The sequence below is a fragment of the Notothenia rossii genome (assembly GCF_949606895.1).
Source record: "Notothenia rossii genome assembly, chromosome: 10".
Taxonomy (NCBI): domain Eukaryota; kingdom Metazoa; phylum Chordata; class Actinopteri; order Perciformes; family Nototheniidae; genus Notothenia; species Notothenia rossii.
In genome coordinates, this window is record NC_136908.1 from 38,445,102 (window position 1) to 38,464,745 (window position 19,644).

At 41.9% G+C, this 19,644-nt stretch overlaps 1 protein-coding gene across 3 annotated transcripts; it reads left to right on the plus strand.

Moving 5' to 3' along the window:
* Positions 1–152: 152 nt before the first annotated feature.
* ppp1r10 (protein phosphatase 1, regulatory subunit 10) lies at positions 153–15,892 on the plus strand (the record flags this gene model as incomplete). Of its 3 annotated transcripts, none has more annotated exons than XM_079656276.1 (18): positions 153–458; positions 3,482–3,590; positions 3,701–3,787; positions 4,703–4,838; positions 4,924–4,975; positions 5,067–5,153; positions 10,167–10,307; positions 10,393–10,498; positions 10,608–10,705; positions 10,785–10,912; positions 11,273–11,435; positions 11,933–12,076; positions 12,182–12,428; positions 12,539–12,614; positions 12,869–13,078; positions 13,829–13,952; positions 14,042–14,401; positions 14,837–15,892. In XM_079656276.1, the coding sequence occupies 17 exons, from the start codon at positions 3,484–3,486 to the stop codon at positions 14,995–14,997; spliced, it is 2,427 nt and encodes an 808-aa protein (XP_079512402.1). In that variant the 3' UTR covers positions 14,998–15,892. The 3 variants fall into 3 exon arrangements, with proteins under 3 accessions (XP_079512402.1, XP_079512403.1, XP_079512401.1); XM_079656277.1 differs by having other exon boundaries at positions 184–248; XM_079656275.1 differs by lacking the exon at positions 153–458 and having other exon boundaries at positions 3,469–3,590.
* Positions 15,893–19,644: the final 3,752 nt, after the last annotated feature.

A 19,644-nucleotide genomic window follows, 5' to 3' on the forward strand; every position in this document is an offset into this window, starting at 1 on the left:
GTGAAGTCAGAAAGAGAGCAAAACTTATTTATAACATTTTCTCCGTCTAAAAATGCGATTTTTTTATTGAATGTTTTAAACAACCAACAGAGGACTTTGATAAAGACGGAGGACGATGACATTTGTCGAAAGAGTCGACATTGAATGTGTGTTTCTTTGTGTGTTTTGCAGGTATGAATTTGCTTTGGCGAAGACTGATCCGTCGAGGACTTTGAACAACTCTACTCAAATTCATATTTTTTCTTCAAGTATTGGACATTTGATTACTATTTTTGCCTCAAGTTTGTTCCTGAAGGAAAGGCTAGCCTTTAACTATAACAGTCCCACCCATAAGAAGTATTTCAGTTGATATTAAAACCATGAAGGTTGACGATATATACTTGATGAAATAAGAGACATAAGTGCCTGAAAAGCACACTCTAATACACCCGAAACGCTGAGGATCTATAGTGTCAATAGTAAGTTGATTTTAAAGTTAAATTGAATCGAGATACATTTAGGTTAAAAAATCGACAAATTACTTAGCGGTAGCTGGTTAGCCGGTACCGTAAGTTAGCTTGTTTTTGGCAAACAATTTGAATATAGACAATGTTATAGTATGAGCTCACACAGGAAAGTGGACGGAGGCACCAGGCTCCGTTTCTTTGTGTGTGAGACGGAATGGACGGGTTGTACAAAAACGAAATAGTCAGTCTATTAATAAAATAACCATAAGCAATCTACTCATAAAGATTGCCGTAGGCATAGAAATTTAATTACTGCTTAATGAAGTCGGACTTTTTGCTTGCCAGGTTTGTTTAGTAGGGGCTGCTCCACGGAACGAATACCCACAACAATCTATACATAAAGATTGCGTTAGCTTGAGGATTGTGGACATATTCTATGAAGCACTGTGTGTTGACATGTCGAAAACCAAAGCACAGGGACTCGGCAATCTGTGGATAAAGATTGCAGGATGACTAGCGAAGTGGTCTCTCGAAGCACAAACAGTCGGAATTGTCAAACATGGCGGATTGGTTGTGGTTTGATTTTCGCCTTCGGACAGCTCCGGGGGCTGGCGGTGTTCTTGGAGCAACATTTGGGAGTTATTTTTTAAGAAAACCGAAATGCAGATAAAGTACATTTAGCTTTTTGTTGCATTGGTTGGTTCGGTAAATATCTGGTCCTCGCCGACTTGTTTTCCTTCACACCAGCACGGGTTTTGCCAGAAATAGGGAGAGCCATTGTTGCTTGTGTCGACATTGGGTCGTCGTCGAAGTGGTTAACGGAGGGAGGCTGTGATAGCCGCCCCTCCCCCTCTGACAGGAGCAGGCCTGTTTAAGCTATGACACATGACAGCTTAAGCGCGTGCCTTTTATAGGCTGCTTGAACTGCCCTTATATAACCAAGGGCGTCTAATATTGTTCTTTGATTCATTCAGTGTCTATATGATGAGTGTTCCTTAGTCATAGCCTGTTGTTGCTCAGCTATAACGAAAATACAGCAAATCTTTGTTTTCTTTCTAGAAGAGTAGTTTGTTTACAAAAATGTACCAGTTATATATATCTGAACACCCCAGTAGGACACAAATAATGTTCTTTCCCCCACTGAACCAGGGCCATGCTCAAAACAGATTTTGTGTATATGTGTAACTACTGTGATATTTGCAGGAATTGGGTTATTTGCAGTTTTTTGGAGGTCTGAGACTAGATAAAACTTCTACTACAGTTACACGGGTAAGACCTAACTGATTCCTCACATCATTTCCAATGAATTGAACTCCGTCAGAAATACAGGTTCTTCATACGTGTTGTGGCAGGGTGAAGGTTTAATCAGAAAACGCATAAAACATGCGGAAAATATGTGCATGCTTTATATGACACGAGCAATTCACTCATGAAGCAGTTTTATTATATTTAATCAGACCCCCTTTGTTAGGATACTTGTTTAATAATTTTAATTGAGATATACATAAAGACAAATTAACCCTTTGTTGGCTGTCTATTTGGGTCACTTTGGACTTTTTAAAGATAACAAGTACACTGATTGAATTGATTACACATCCAACACCTTTTATTCATTAGTTTGTTATCCGTCAGATTACCGTGTGACTATTTTTCACTCTTGTCATGTGATATTGCACTTACCATTCTATTAATTTGTAATGCATTTCTCTATTGTGTAAGTCCACAGTCAGTTCAGTGTCAGTGTGATCATAAGGCGTCCTGTAGGGGGCCGATAGTGTCCTGCTGGCAGTGATGTCCTTAAACATATCTGAGGATATAACAAACTCATTTTACGGTTTAAAAGCATTTCATTGTTCATACAGTTACCTTTACCCCATTTTAAATGTTTTGGGTTGTATAAGAATTATTTTTTAATTGTTTTCGTCATTTCATCTGATTTCTCATGAGGGTTTTATACTGAAGAAGTTTCTGTTCCCATTGTTTTTGTTTGACTTGCAGTTTTGCACAAATGTGAATGATTGTGATAGAAGTGTGGTATTAAAAATGTGATCAATCATTACCGGTAACATTTCTTTCACTAAGTCATATCTATTTTTATTCTAACCAAACTTCGACATTTCAACTTTTTTGTCTTTTTTGTGTCTTGATTCAATACATGTAGTAGTACATCATAGTTAAAGCTATTAATACATCGTATTAATTTACTTTATGATTAGGGAATCACTGTTCCATTTAGTGATAAGTTAAATAAAACAAGTGGATTTGCAGTGAATGTGTAACATTTTGTATGTCAGTAACATGCAGTTGTGTTCTGTGGTCGCTGCTGCCTCTTAAAGAGTCTGTACTGGAATAAACCGTGTTGCATCACTCTTAAATGAGATCAGTCTCCTCTACATGTCTCAGAGAGGGGACACTGCTCATCTGGTGAACTGCTCCAAGCGGGTGGCAGCAGCTGCTCTGTGGAGGTCTGGCTGCAGGAGCAACATGGAGCTGTAGCAGGGGGGAAACGCTGCTGCCTGTGAATAGTAATATGTATGTGGCCATGTCACTAAACTACCATGCTTATTTCTTCTGGCCTGATGTTCAAATTATTCATCAGATTGTCTGTCAGGGTGAGACATGTCGGCCAGCTCCAGTTGTTCCCTCCTGGTTTGAGTGTAGAGCATCAGTTTTTTGGACCATGTTGTTGGAGTGACTTTGATAAGCTCAGGTGGCTGGTGTTGGATTGAGCTGATTCAGTCTCAGTGGTGAGGGGAATCTGAGCCCTGTCAGATTGTTGGCATGAGAGATTGTTGTCTTGTCTAGTGTGACAGTTCCTTGTTGGAAACTTTTTGGAGCAAAACAAGTCTGAAATCCTAACGATAGGCTGGTTGTGTTTTTGTGACGTGTAGCTCCCCTTTCCATTTGGCAGGCAAAAAGTCCCTTCTAGAAACAGTCTGTCTATACCTTCCAAATATTTGCTGTTCATACTAGAAACTATAATACACCCATGCTGTGTTGCCATGTGTATTAACAATTTGATATGTGTTTTTCAGATATGGCAGGGGGACCCGTGGACCCCAGGGAGATCCTGAAGGGAGTGGAGTCTCTGTTGGGGAAGGATGGAGAGCTCCGCAGCCTGGAGGGAGTCCCCAAGGTGTACAGGTGAGCAACAGGAAGTAGCTCTGACACATTGCTGTGACTTTACTGTGGAACCTTCTCTTTTGAATCGTCTTCTACTCATGATATCCTAACACATGCTTCTTTTCATGCAGCCTGATGAAAGCTACTACTAAGATGGTCAGTAGGTGTATGTACCTGAGCATCCTGCTGCAGACCAAATCCCATGATATCCTCAACAGGTAGGCCTCGCTTCCACTCTGCATGCTGTATATATCAATGTATACGTTTGAAATGTTTCCATTCAATAAACTCTTAAAAAATAAAAAAGTAATACAGGGTGTCCGCAGGGTCTTCAAAAGTATTAAAAGTTGATAAATAAATGTAGCGAAAATTAAGGCGATTAAAAAGTATTAAGGGGTATTTTCCAAGGTATTACATGTTGTAGCTTGTTTTCAATAAGTACATAAATTGTCCAAAGAGGCTGTATTCTGCAGTTTGCCTGAATGTAATCATTGTGTAGGTGTGCAGTGTGATTCTGTGTAGTTTATTTATGGCATCCCGTTGGATTTGACGTCATCTGAACAGGACATTGCACGCTCACTGCTTGATAGCGCGCAAAGGTCCGTTTACGCCGGTTGTTAAACAACATCGTTATGGGGAAATGCAAGTTTGCGTCCAAATGGTTGGAAGATAAGGAGGAAGGACAATCAATACTGTATATAATCAATGTGAGGTAAAGTGTGTCGCCAATGTAACCGGTTAAAACTCAAAGTGGCGATGAGGTCTTAAAATGTATGGAAAGGGTCTTAAAAAAGGTCTTAAAAGGTATTACATTAGTCTTCAGGATTCCTGCATATACCCTGTAATAATATTTGTTCAGAGTTTTAAAGTGCTTGTAATATTTAGTTGTCTAAAAATGATTTGTTAAACATTCAAACAGCTGTTTTGCAGGCAATTCTCAAGAAACAGGACGTTATAGAATTGACTACATTAGTGGTTTCTTGAATCATTTCTTTTTTTTTTTTTAATCACTTTTTTATATATGTTATTTTTATGGCTTCCTCATGGCAATAATTCTTACACCTTCCAAACTTCTCCCTACACCAAGTGTTGCCCATCCTCCATTATTAATCATTTGTTCCCGTTTCCATCAGGTTTATCAGAGTCGGGGGCTACAGGATGCTCAACGCCTGGCTCACCTACTCCAAAACCACCAACAACTCCCCCGTGCTGCAGCTCATCTTGCTCACCCTCCAGAAGCTCCCTCTCAAAGTGGACCACCTCAAACAGGTGGGTGTTGGGCAGTAGTAATGTCTGCAGGACTCTGTTGAAATATAGTCTCTAACTTCCTGTTTGTGCCTTAATCTTCCCCCAGAACAACACCGCCAAGCTGGTGAAGCAGCTGAGTAAGACTGCAGATACAGAAGGTTAGTTTGCTTGCACATTAAACACGAAATGTATCCTGATATATCAGTAGTGTGTATTATGTATACTAATAAACCTGTCTGTCACCCTTAGAGCTGAGGAAGTTGGCGACCGTGCTCGTGGACGGCTGGATGGCTACCATCCGCTCCCAGAGTGTGTCCAGCGCTAACTCTCCTGCAGGTACACACCCATCATTTACCTGTCAAATGTCTGTCTGTGCTCACCATGGCTCCCATCTGCTATTACACTAATCATTTCCAGAGGTAGAAGAAGTACTCACATCCTGTACTTTAGTAGAAGAGCCTGAGTGTAGAAATACTTTGTTCAGGGTGTCCCCGGGGTCTTTAAGGCTATTAAAAAGTATTAACCTGTTAAACCCCAAGGTCCCCGTCGGCGGGTACTTTATTTTTTTTTTCATGACACCGTGTCTCAGGGGATCTTAATATTTAAGAAGCTATTAATGTGTTTTACCAGATTAACGGGAATAATCTCAGCTAACTGACGATAGAAACAATCTTTACCAAAACAAAGCACAAGTCTCATAAGAAGCATCTAAATGACCCCTGAGCGAAAAAATGCTAATCTATTACTGCACCGACAATCACTCCTAGCTCCCTTATTACTTATCCTAGGTGCACATCCAACACATCGTTTATGATCGCAAGGAGACACAGAGTCTAACGGTGCCCACCTCAACACTGAAAGATACAAACTCGTGACGTTCTCAACAAAAATGTACATCAAAGAAAAGTGGCTAGGTAGCCCACAACGCTAACATGGCTTACCTTCGTCTTTGTCTGGTCTTCAATGGCATTAAAACGATAAAAACGATGCTGTAGTTAATCCATAGGTTAATATCCAATGCGACTGTGTCCCCTTTGAAATGTTCTGATAATCCATAATCAATAAAACAGCTTTTCCATTGCTTGATATTAGAGCAGGATATTTCTCCCCTCTGCTGCAAGCTGGCATGCGCAGAGACACCACTTTTTTTTTAACATGAGTGTGTGCGGGACGCTTTCCCTTGGATTCTATTGGCTCTAATGGTCAGAAAGAGATGTCACATGTCAAAATCGAACAAGGGGGGCCAGAGATATGGGAAACCCACCCAAATGGCCCCAGAAGAGTTTTTTTTTGCTAAATCTGTCTAAAAAGGTCAAATATCACTTGTTTTGCATCAATCTTGATACAGAGGACTTATTATATGTTGTACTTTGGATTACTAAAGCTTTTAGTCTACTAACCCATCATCCAAGTACAACATATTTTTTGGACAGACACTATAATTTACAGTTTTTTACCATGTTCAATCTGAATTTTCTTTAATAAAAAAACATCTATATTGATTCTGAATAAATCGGGAAACCCCCAGGCGGCCCCATCCATAGCGCGCCGTAAAATTCTGCTTCTTATTTTAAGTTTTGTTGCCTTGCTCCGCCTGGGAGGCGGGGAGAGTGTTTTGGGGCGCCACTGATGGTGATGAAAGCTGGTTCGAGGGGCCCACAGACTCTAGAATCGCCACTGTCGATGGGGATCAAAGCTGTCCGGTCCCACATGCTAAGTGCTAGCCAGAAAGCCGCAGCGTTTAAGTCCCGACTCTCCCGATAGCCAATCCGTGCCTCCCCTGACTGCAAGTCGCTGACACGCACCGCTGCAGACTCTGCACGGAGGAGCAGCGGAGTCCGGCCGATGCTGCTCCTCCAAGGAAGAGACACATATTCACTAAGCCGAACTATATTCGGTCACAGTGATCTGCTATTTTAAAGTAAAGTACATATCGATCCTAAATATAGTCTATATTAAGAACGAAAAAAGTCTTAACATATATATCGTTTTTTGTTTTATCTCTTGGGAACAATACTACTTTCTAATGGTTTATTTTTCTAATAAACCTTGCATTGGGTTAGTCACACAATTCATTCTCTTGTGCTTTGTTCTATCTGAATTATGATTTTCATTTAATTTCAAACCTTTATTTATACAGATGAATCCCATTGAGATCATTGATCTCTTTTTCAAGGGAGACCTGCTCAAGTAGTTCCACATGAAACATAAAAACATAAATAGAACAACAAAAGGACATCATACAGCATCATTTACATAACTATCCACATAAACAGGTACCAATAGCTTCCGATTGAGTAGCATCCAACCGAGCTTTAAAAACATTTAGTGGCACCAGATTGCTCAGTTTCCATTTCATTTGCAGACTATTCCAAGACAGAGGAGCTGCGCATCTAAAATATGTCTTCCCTAAGATAGTCCCGGCAGTTGGCACATTTAATAAAACCACAGCATTTGATCTCAGGCAGTAGCCACTTACAATTTTCCGTGAGATCAGGGAGCAGATATAAGATGGAAGTTTCCCTAACATGGCTTTGTATATATAAAAATGTACCAGTGACTGAGCCTCCGTACAGTTAGTGAAAGCAAACCAGCCCTTGCATACAGGGTACAGTGATGGGTTAATGCTTTACAGTTTTTCACAAATCTCAGTGCACTGTGATACGCAGCATCTAACTTGACCAGGCAATTGGCAGGTGCATTCATATAGATCAAATCACCATAGTCCAGCACAGGTCAAAAGGTCACAGTGACTAGCCTTTTCCTGGCTTCAAGCGAGAAACAGGACTTGTTCCTGTAGAACAGGGGTGGCCAACCAGTCAGAGGTTAAGAGCCACATTTTTTCTATTTTACTGCAAAGAGCCACATCAAACACACAGTCACTGATACCGCTTGTTTCAGTTTTTTGTTTTCTGGAGACAAGATTTCAACCACGTCACTGATGCATTTTTGTGGAATTGGGATATATATTTTTTAAATCCTCTGGAGCAGAGAGAGGAGCTGTGGATTATTGTTATTGATTAATGCATCAGTGTTTGGTCAAAAACACTAAACTCACAACTTAAAATGAAAGTGTTTAGTTTATTTGATAAAAGAGCACATGTTCAATGTGAAAAGTGACAGTATTTATAGATTATTTGCAATTTGGTGCTATATATATTTAAAAAAAAAAAAAAAGATATATATTTTTTAAACACCTTGAATTTCAGGGGGGGGCGCGGGGCTCCGTTGGCTGAGCGCAGCGCCCCTCCAAGACAATGGTAGGGGAAACACTGGATAGTGTTGAATCAACGATAGGTTTCCCCCCCTCAAAGGTGATTGGTTCACTGCATCGCAGGTATTATTGTGATTGGCTCTCGGGCCAAATCAAAATTAGACGCGCTGTCATCCTCTCATACTGACACCTGACACCACACATACACGTAGGGAGAGCCGGGACGAAAGTAACACGGGACGAAAGTAACACGGGACGAAAGTAACACGGGACGAAAGTAACACGGGACGAAAGTAACGGAGCGATTTTATCCGAGCCCAAACAACTTTGACCGGCCAAATTACGTCCGAATTATCAGCATTCGATACTTAACAGACCTACTAAATATCAGGTTTAACTGTCAGGAGTAGTGTTGTCACGATACCAACATTTTGGTTTCGATACCAAGTCAGTAATTCCGATTCTTTTTCGATACTTTTCTTTAAAAAAGGGAAACAGTCTTAAATGTAATTATTGTGCTTTATTTCACACCAGAACCATAACTACAACACAAACTTTTAAACAATGAGAACAATAAATAAAATAAATGACAAGAATTCGTATTAAATCAAATTAATACATTTCTTAAAGACAGGCCTCGTGGTGTCCGTAGGCTTGCCCTCACTGTCAGAGATAGAGCTAAAATACATCAACATTTCGCTTCTGGCATCTTTGTTGTCAACAAGCCGAGGCGCAGCGGCAGTTGCACTCCCACTTGCAGGCTTCTCGTTTTCTCACATGCTCTGGCAGCTAGCGCGTGCACGAGAGAGGGGAGGGACTGCAGGTACGGCTGCAGTGCAGGGATTGGAAGCAGAGCGGTGAACACACAAGGCTCTTATTAAAACGGCGCTTTCTCACCGGAGTACTGTCCCCCGTCATTCTTAAAGTACCGATACTAATGAAACGGAGGAATAGTAACGTTTTTAACGGCAGGGTATCGCGGTATACCTTTCAAGTATCGGTACGCCGTGCAACACTAGTCAAGAGTCAGTGTCTCTCCCCCAAACTCACACATATAAAATTCGATATGAACTGAAGAGCCGCATGAAACTAGGCAAAGAGCCGCATGCGGCTCGAGAGCCACGGGTTGGCCACCCCTGCTGTAGAAGAAACCTAGCCTAACCCTCAGCTTTTTAAGCAGGTTATTGACATGAAGTTTAAAAGTGAGACAATCCTCAAGCCAGATACCAAGGTATTTGTAACAGGTAACCACTTCAAGTTTTATTCCTTGCGTAGTTACAATATCTAAAACAGGCTCTGGTGTCTTTTTAGTTTTAGAAAAGAGCATTACCTTGGTTTTCTCAACATTTAAAAGAAGCTTTAGTTCAGAGAGCTGAGTCTGAATAATGTTAAAAACAGCCTGTAATTTAACACCAGCCTCCTTAATGGAGGGACCTGCACAGTACATCACGGTATCATCCGCATAAAAATGTAAAGTAGCTTCAATGATAAGGCGTTATCACAAGCTGTTTAGTTGTGCTATCTTACAATCCATACTGTATATAGTAGATGTGAGGTGAAGTGTGTCGCCAATGTAACCGGTTAAAACTCGAAGTGGCGATGAGGTCTTAAAATGTATGGAAAGGGTCTTAAAATGTATTACATTTGACTTCAGGATTCCTGCATATACCCTGTTGTTACAGTAGAAGTCCTGCAATCAAAGTGTTACTCAAGTAAAAGTAGAAAAGTATTCTCATCAAAATATAGTGAAAGTAGCGACAGTAAAAGTAGTCATTGTGCAGATTGGTCCATTTCAGAATAATATATATGATATGTTTTATAATGATTGATCATGAAAGTGTTCTCAAAGCTGGTAAAGGTGCAGCTAGTTTGAATGACTTTGTATACTGCAGGCAGGGTAGCTTGTGAATTTACTCCAGGTGGAACTAAAGTCTGATTTAACACTTGATTAGATTTCACATCATTCATCCACATCTGTGAAGTAACTAAAGGTATTAAATACAGGTAGTTCACTAAAAGTACACAATTTACCTTTTCAAAAAATTGAAATACTCAAGTGAAGTATAAGTACCTTAAGTACAGTACTTGACTAAATGTACTTGGTTACTTAACACCAGTGATAATTTCTCTTGCAGATAAGAAGAAGAAGAAAGAGGAGGCCAAGGTGGCAGTAAAGGAGGTGAAGGAGGTGAAGGAAAAGATTGTGGTGGAGGAGGAGAAGAAGAAGGAGAAACCCAAAGCTCATGCTCCCAGCCACACCAAGATCCGCTCCATAGGTAAACCTGACGCTGAGCACTGAGGAAGTGAATTCTGTTTTTATAAGTTCTGTATGAGAGATGAAATATGTTGTGTGTTGAGTAGGATTGGAAATAGACACGCCCAACCCAGCCCCTGCTAAGAAGACGCCCGTCGCCCCTCAGCTGGGGGACAAGTACAACATCAAGCCCCCTGTCCTCAAGAGGCCAAGGTACTGCTGCCCCCCCATATCTGCTTGTCTGTTGTGTATTCTTGCAGCTGTCTCGTCGCTGCCCTCCGGTGGCGGATCAGACTACTGACATGTTTCCTTTATTTTTCAGCTCTGGTCCAACAGAAGCCCCGCCCCTGGAGAAGAAATACAAACCCTTAACCATCAACTCCGCCAAAGAGATCAAGATCAAGATCATTCCAGCTCAACGTACGTTCAGACACACAATGATATATAAAAGAAATGATAGTGATGTAGCTGTGCTCACCGCTCCTGTTTCTCCCTGCAGCCATGGAGTGCACCGGGTTCCTCGATGCTCTGAACTCTGCTCCAGTGCCCGGGGTCAAAATCAAGAAGAAGAAGTCTGCTCCGACCAGTCCAGCTGGGAACAAGGCTGTGTCCCCCACGTCTAACAAGGTACCGTCAGTCTGTATTCTGGCTATTGTCAGTCCACGCACTCAGAACATTTTCCTTCCAATTTCATTTGCAGTCATTATGGCCAATGTTAGTCCAAAATAGCCTCTGCACGTTTTTATTTTGTATCTAATAATAACATTTTCAGTCCAAAACATCAAGAATCATTGTCTATCATTTAATTTGTATTCATTATAGCCAAAATGCCTCAGAATGTTTTTATTTGAATCTTTTATGGTGATTGTCAGTCCAAAACTTCCTCAGAATTTGTATATATTTTATTTTGAAGGTATCATTTTAGTTTTTTTCACAGGTTCTCAGAAAATGTAACCAAACGTCCCTCTCTTCCTTCTTTGTTCTCAGGCAAACCCCTTTGACAGCAGCAAACCCGCTGTGTACTCTTCATCTCCGACTAAACCTTCATCTCCTGAAGGAGCTGCCTCCATCACGCCTGCGGATGACAACCTGGAGCCAGATCGGCCGGGGACCCCCGTCCCCTCGGAGGAGCCAGAGGCCTTTGACAACGGTCAGTCCTCCTCACACAGACTCACATGCTCTGTGATGTTTTTATATAGGTTTTTCTTTGGTTTAATTCAAAGGTCCAACGGGGTTCAAAGGGCTTTATTGTTATGTGTACAGTGTAGACATGCAAGGACACACTTAAGTTACCAGCTCCTCCAACAATGCAACATAAATATATATCAGACCTACAACTATATAAAAAGATCAATAGAAATAGTGCCAAAAATAAAGAGAGTAGAAATAAAATAGTGCAAGAGAATGCTGCAAGACTAATGCAGGAGAAGTTCAATATATGCAAGTAAAATAGGATAAGATGTAAATCGAATGTTAAATGAAATGCTGTAGAGTGCAATAAAATACTGCTTAATGTACAAATAGATAAATATGTGAGATGTAAACAGAGGAATTGCATGAAGTTGTGAAGACAAAGAGCTCAGGAGTTCAGCAGCATTTGTTCAGAATGAGGGTGTGCTCAATGTTATTGTGTCTTATTGTTTGTAGGTGAGACGCCTAACGCGCTGGCAGAACCTCGGGGGGAGGAGGAGAGTCTGACCAAGAAGGGCAAGAAGAAGAAGACGGTCCACTGGGCGGAGGAGGAGCAGCTCAAACACTACTTCTACTTTGACCTGGATGAGACAGAGCGAGGTGCGGCGCATGCTTCCTATCGCACAATGTCCAGTGGTGATTGCTGTAAAACACAGTTATTACAATATGACAAAATGATGAACCTAATTTTCATCTTACTCACAGTCAACGTCAACAAGATTAAGGACTTTGGTGAGGCCGCCAAACGGGAGCTGATGATGGACAGGCAGACGTTTGAGATGGCCCGCCGCCTCTCCCATGACACCATGGAGGAGAGGGTCCCCTGGTCCCCGCCGAGGCCCCTGACGCTGACGGGCTGCCTGGTCAGTGCCGGGGCCAACAGCACAGAGAAACTGACCCAGAGAGACCGCGAGATGTGCATCCTGCAGGAGATCTTCCTCACCAAAGACAGGTAGGGAACAGGATTAGATGCTTCCAGGCTCATTTGTTTAAAAAAGATGTGCTATAAAGTCAGGGGGTGAGTCGCAGTATTAATCACTTCCATCTTTCTCTTATCACTAGTGTGCCGGACAGTCCACATGAACCAGACCCAGAGCCGTATGAACCCATGACCCCCCGAATCATCCCACTGGATGAGGTCAGTACACACACACACACACACACACACGCACACACACACACACACACACACACACATACACACACACACACACACACACACACACACACACACACACACACACACACACACACACACACACACACACACACACACACACACACACACACACACACACACACACACACACACACACAGAGACAGTAACTAATACAAACACTGTATCTCATTAGACACATTGTGTAATGTGTGTGATACTGTGTCCGCTGCAGGACTCTTCCATGGGGGATGATGGCTACGCGGAGCCCATGGACACCACCCAGCCGGGCTCCATGGCCCCGGGCGAGAGCTCCAAGCTGCCTCCTGTCCTTGCCAACCTCATGGGCAACCTGAATAACAGCTCCCGCAGCCCGCAGACCAACCCCGTCAGCAGCCCTGTGGCCCCCACCGTCAACGTGCAGGAGCTGCTCACCTCCATCATGGTGAGAACCGTCAGGAGAAGCTTTCACATACTATTTTACAATCATGATCATGGTTTCCTTTTTTAACGTGCTAATCAAAATACAAATTCAATATGTAGTCTAGGAGTCTCCAACTCATTTTAGATTAGGGGCCACATGCAGCCACATTTTTCCTCAGGTAAAATCCCAGCATAATAACCTATTACCACAACTCAACCGGTTCGCTTTGTTTAGGAGCAAAAGACTACATTCTGAAGATGTTCACATTTAATGAACTATCTTTTTACAAACTTTATGAACAACCTGAAACTTCTTTAGAAAAATAAGTGCAATTTCAACAGTATTATGTCTCAGTTTATCCTTTACATATGTGCATTACGACGTACAGATCAGTGTAGAAAAACATCTAGACACAGGTACCTCAAACTGATAATGAAGATATAGTATATTACTTTCCAAACAACTATTTTACATTAACTTCCACATCTGTACAGTAATCCTCACACACCAGCATACAGACTAAAGTGGGGGCTATTCAGGAAGAAGGTGCCTTGTGAAGGAAATGTATGCATACAAAAAACATAAAAGTCGGGAAAATAGCAGTTAATGTCTTCTCTGTGATCTAAAGTCACCCGTGGGTCGGATTGGACCCTCTGCCGGGTCGGTGTTGGCCTAAGGGCCGTATGTTTGACACCACAGACCATCAAATATGTGCACAGTTGTGTTTCTAGCTGTATTGTGTATCTAATGTGTGTTTGTGTGTATCTTTAGGGTGCCTCTGGTAACCAATCGACTGAAGACCTGATCAAGCAGCCCAACTTTTCTGACAAGATCAAACAGCTGCTGGGCTCCCTGCAGCAGACCCAGAACCAGAACCCCAACGGACCTCCACCAGGTAAACTTCCCATCTAATTCTCCCATCTTTTCTTGCTGTCCCAGCATGCTTTGCTTGTTCTGTGACTCATCATTATTGTCTCTCTCTAGTCAACCCGGGTCTGCTGGGTCACGGTCCGGGTATGAACAACATGAACATGCACATGCCGATGCCCATGAATGGCGGATACCCCCCCAACAACCCCCCCGGCGCTCCCCGCTTCAACCACCCTCCACCTCCGCACAACCACGGCCCCCCGTTCAACAGCGGCGGGGGCCCGCGCATGATGGGGCCGCCGCCGGGCCAGGGCCGAGGAGACAACGGGAACTACTGGGGAGACGACTCCATGAGAGGAGGGCCGCCCAGGGGGGGCCACTTCCACAGAGGAGGGCGGGGCCGTGGGGGGGGAGAGCCGGGCTTCAGGGGCCGAGGACGAGGGGGGCCCAGAGGAGGACACAACAACATGAATGGTATGTGGGACAATTTTCTCAGATGTTCTCAGCACAAAACAACAAAGGCCAATTGCAAAAGGTCAACACAAATATTTATAGTAATGATGACTCGGCAACTTGTGCAGTGCAGAGTTCCCGTTAGCTGGTAATTACCGGACTATGACCGGTAAAATATGCTGAAGACCGGCAAATCTAAATCTCTCCGGTCAAAATGTCCTGTCAAAAATAATGATCCCTTTCGGGAAAACCCTCCCAGTAAAATAAAGGAAGATTCAATACAAAATGAATAAATACAATATAATAAATAACTAAAACAATGATAATAATACACTTACGCTGTCATTTAAATATGTCCACTGAGATGGCCTGATGTTTCCTGGTAGGGTGTTGCACAGTTTGGAAAAGTGTGAGTTTTTGATGTGATGCTAACGCTGTTCTCTCTCCTCTCGTCAGACATGTCCAAGAGGCCTGTGTGTCGTCACTTCATGATGAAGGGCAGCTGCCGGTACGAGAGCAACTGTGCTTTCTACCACCCTGGTGTCAACGGACCCCCACTGCCCCCAAACCACCCCGCCAACAACCAACACAACCAGCACCCGCAGCACGGACACTAGCCTGGGAACAATGGTTGGCCCCCGGAGGAGCCGTTCATTGATCAAACTGCAGCTCTGTGAGAGCAGAGAGACTGATCCTGCAGGGCCTCAGCTCTGACGCACTGTGTTTTTAGCGGCATCATTTTAACAGTGAGACTGAAACATGCCACCACTTGACCACTATGTGTGAGCTGCTTCATCAACATGGTCCACCAAAGGAGTGTCCTTAGCTCTTCTTCTCATTGTGGCTGTTGTACTGTGTACTTACCTGATATTGCTTCATATTCCTTCATGGGTCGGTTTGTACAGAAGTCGGCAAGTTTGACCTTTCTGTGTGACACTGGGAGCACTTTATAAAGAAAAAGGCCAATAGAATTTAGACACAGTCATGATTCCTTAAAATGGACCTAAGGAAGAATTGCACAGAATCGAAACTGCTTTCTTAACTTGAACTCTGCTGACCTTTGAGACTTTTTTCCAGCATTGAAGGTGATAAGATTAAGAAGAACGGCAGTGTGTGTGTTATCAAGCTTTCTTCTGTGCACTCGCTTCAGTCAGAGCATTAGATGGACGTGTGTGTGGCGGGAAAATCATGAGCTTCTAACATGAACGCTTCGGAAGCAGCTGCTGCTGCGTGTGCTCTGTGTTATCTGTGGGTCAGATATGTGGAACGTTTTCTGTGAAAACTTTAACCTTTGTGTCTCTTGTGGGACGGTAAGAATGTATTGGTTCTTGTTGCTCCCTCCACCCTCTGTGTTTTTTTATTTTATTTTGATGCAATCTTGAGACCTTTGGCCCTTTTTAGATGGGTTCATTATGAGATGATGATATGAATACCGAAATACACATTCATACAGTCATATTTTCAGTTGAATTTTTTTGTACACAGTGTATTGAATAAACGTCCAAACATAAATATGCCTTGTTTAATTTGAAAGTGGGACAGCTGGAAACAAGAAGCAGTTGGGATGAGTGGAAACATTCTGCAAAGAATAATTCCATGGAAAACAACTTTACAACATGCAACACTCGCATGCAATGGGTACATCGAAAGTGATCTCAATCATTACCTCTGCCCATACTGACTCTACTGTCAAATAGTTTATATACATTTTTGTATCATTTATTGGGGAAAGATAAAATATTACATTACGTCTATAGAGCAAGCTCTTCAAGATAGATTCTTAATGATTGCATGACTAACACAGTGTTTGTGTCCACCAACAGAGGGAGCCATGGAGCTGCTGGTCACAGCTAAACTCTAGAATGAAATAAGTAAGCAAAGTGGCTGAAATGTTCAATACTCCCCACTATATCAATATCAGAGTAGACGTCAGGAGTCTCTATGAATGAGTAATGGACCCCCTCAGGCCTTACAGTTTCACCTCTCATGTGATGTGTCTGCTCCCCCTTTCAGCTGTACAGAACAACATGTGACATTGGGCAAACAAAGAATTTTCAGGTCATTTAAGTTGAGGTTTATTTGAAATTGGTTAATCATCTCTAGATCTCAGCACTAAAGGGATAGTGTAAGGAATTTGTCTGCATCTAGCGTTCAGATTGCTAAATGAATCCCCTCAGTTTAGCCCTGCGGTTAGCCCACAGTGTGGTTTCTTTCTTACTGAACCATCATCTCCCTGAGGCCATCCTCACCTCAACTCTACTCATTCAGGCAGAGGCTGGAGTTACTGCAGTTGGTTATTGTGCCGAGAAATCAAATAGAAACATAAAAGAGGCTTCTTGGAGTGGTGCAAAAACGAGGCCTAAAACCTAATATTGAGTTAGGGATTTAAAATTAGATACCCCATTGGTATGCGCAGATCTAAGATCCAGTAGAAATGATAAAAAAGTAAAAGTCTGCTGCTTATTGTTCTACTAGGCCAAAATAGAGTCAAATAGTATATGAGAGTGAGAGTGTGTTAATTAATATATTTGGCAGTTTGGAGTAAGTCTGTAGATTTGTTTGTGTGTGTGTATTTCATGTATAGGCCTCTCACGAGAATTAATTTTGTTGGATACATTTTCCCGGAAATTATTGCGATAAACGATAATATTGTCGGCACCGTTGTATGACCATTTTAGACCACTGACATAATGATAATATATAATAATAATTCAAGTACATCCTTTCAAACTGCTCAACAACATCCTCATGTAAATGGCAATTTATCGAGGTCAGAAAAGTTATCGAGTTCATTTTTATTTATCGTACGATAAGTCAATTAATTGCACACAGGCACACAATAAAACAGTTGAAAAAAACATCTGTTTTGACTTTCATTAGTGAATGAAACTTTGTGCCCTTTATATTCTGTGTCCAATATTGTGTATTTGTATATATTGTTATATATATCCTATATATATGCTAAGGTCCCGCTACTGACACTATAGCAGTCATTTAGTGCGCATATGTGTAATTAAACCCATGATATCAAAATCTCACTCCAGACAGGTACCCAAAGTTGGCAACCCTGGTCTAAATGAGACTTCTAATCTTTTTCATGCTGAACGCTTTAAGCCTTTAGTTTAGCAGAGGTGATGTTGAGTCATTACAGTTTGTTTATTGCCTAATGTTAGCGTTTTACTTCTGGAGATTGCCTTTTTATGCTTCAGAAATGACATGAGTGGTGTTAATACTTTGTTCTAAAACGAAATGCATGAAGAACTGATGACATTCCATCTGCTTTGGCAAGGTTTACTACTAATATCTAATGTTAGCTTGCTCACACACATGATTTACATGGTTACATGATACCTGATTAGCTTCAGAATGTTAGAGTTGTGAACCTGTTATCCTCACAGGGCTGCTAACATGCTGCTCCCAGACAGGAAGTGGAATTATAAGAACATATAGGACTGTTTAGGAGGAAGTGACAATGCTGCAAAAGTTGTGATGTACTAAATTGAACAGCCCTGAAATCTGTTTAACCTTTAAGAATGTTGTAAGTTGTGTCACCAATGTTTAAAGACATATTTGTTTAATACATTTTGCTTTGCATTAAATGAATATATTGTCACAGAAGCAAAAATGAAGTAGTTACTGTCTCTCTGTGTGGTGTTTTTGTGTGTGTGTGTGTGTGTGTGTGTGTGTGTGTGTGTGTGTGTGTGTGTGTGTGTGTGTGTGTGTGTGTGTGTGTGTGTGTGTGTGTGTGTGTGTGTGTGTGTGTGTGTGTACGTGTAAGTGTGTAAGTGTAAGTGTACATTTACATGATCTGAAAGCAATAGATATGTGTGTTTAGTTAACACAACGTGTGTGTGCCGGTATTTCTCAGCTTTATCTAAGGTGAGTGCATGAGCAGCTGCATTGTGCTTCAGTTAAAACCAGGAAGTTGCATCCTATTCAAGCAGCCAGCCAATAGCATTGTGCGTGTGGGGGAACGGCGTCAGATCCGTGTTATCAGGGCGGAGTGCAGCTGCTCAGTGTGAGTGTGAATAGGAGCGGCCTTTCACCCTGCCCTCTAGTTCAAATATTGATCCTAGTGCTGGGACAACAGTGACCGGGAGACGCAGTGAAAGCCAACACAGACGGAGCGGGGGGTTAGGACACCTCAGCACTAACTGCTCCCACATCCTGGTTAGAGCTTACACCACAACACTGTTATTTATTCAGGGCTCCGGGACGTTGGGTTTCTCAAACAATGCAATGAGTGTCAAACAAGAAAATGCTTGATACTTGAAAATGCTTTAAGAAACACAACAGCCTACATCACACCTCTCCATAGGGAAAACGAATACTGTATACACTTAGGTAGTTTATGTACAACATATAATATGATGATAGTAAAGATGTGTGTCTTAAGTGTTTATTTATTGATATTCTTGGCGACAGTAGCTGAGTCTGTAGGGACCTGGCCTTGGAACCGAACGGGCCTCGGTTCTAGTCCCGATCGGACCAAAATAATAATAAGAGTGTGGGCTGGTAGCTGGAGAGGGGCCAGTTCGCTTCCCCAGCAAGTAAGGAGTAATGTTTTTATACTGTAGCTATGTACATAGACTTGCTCCTGTTTATTGTTTTAATTGTTATTTTAGTTCATTTAATTTGATTATGTTTATGCTTTCTTCCACCTTTAAAGATTGCCTGTACACTTACTGCTGCAACAAAATCATTTCCCAATTTGGGAGGGAAAGATAAAGTGCCTATCTATCTTTCTATCTATCTAACTTTCTTTCTATCCATCTATCTATCTTTCTTTCTATCCATCTATCTATCTATCTAACGTTGGTCAAAATCAACATTTGTTTTATATAGTGGTGGTCTAATGGATAGTGAGGTGGGCTGAAGATCGGAAGGTTGTGAGTTCAAATCCCGCCAGGAACACCACCACTAGTGTGCCCTTGAGTAAGGCACTTAGTCCTTAGTTACTCCAGGGAGAATGTCCCTGTAATTGGTAATTGTAAGTCGCTTTAGATAAAAGCATCAGCTAAATGAAATGTAATATAGCATAATATCTCAAAATAAAAATGTGCCTCAGGGGTCTTTACAGTCTTTACAGCATAAGTCATCCTCTGTCCTTAGACCTTCCCAGTGAAGGAAACAATCCCGAATGAACAACACATTTAATGGAAGGCAAAACTATTAGAGCTATGGAGAGCAACAGAGGTGGCATGAACAGGTAGATGTCAACATTGAAATAAACAACATCAGATCAACAGATGCTCTCTGATTGA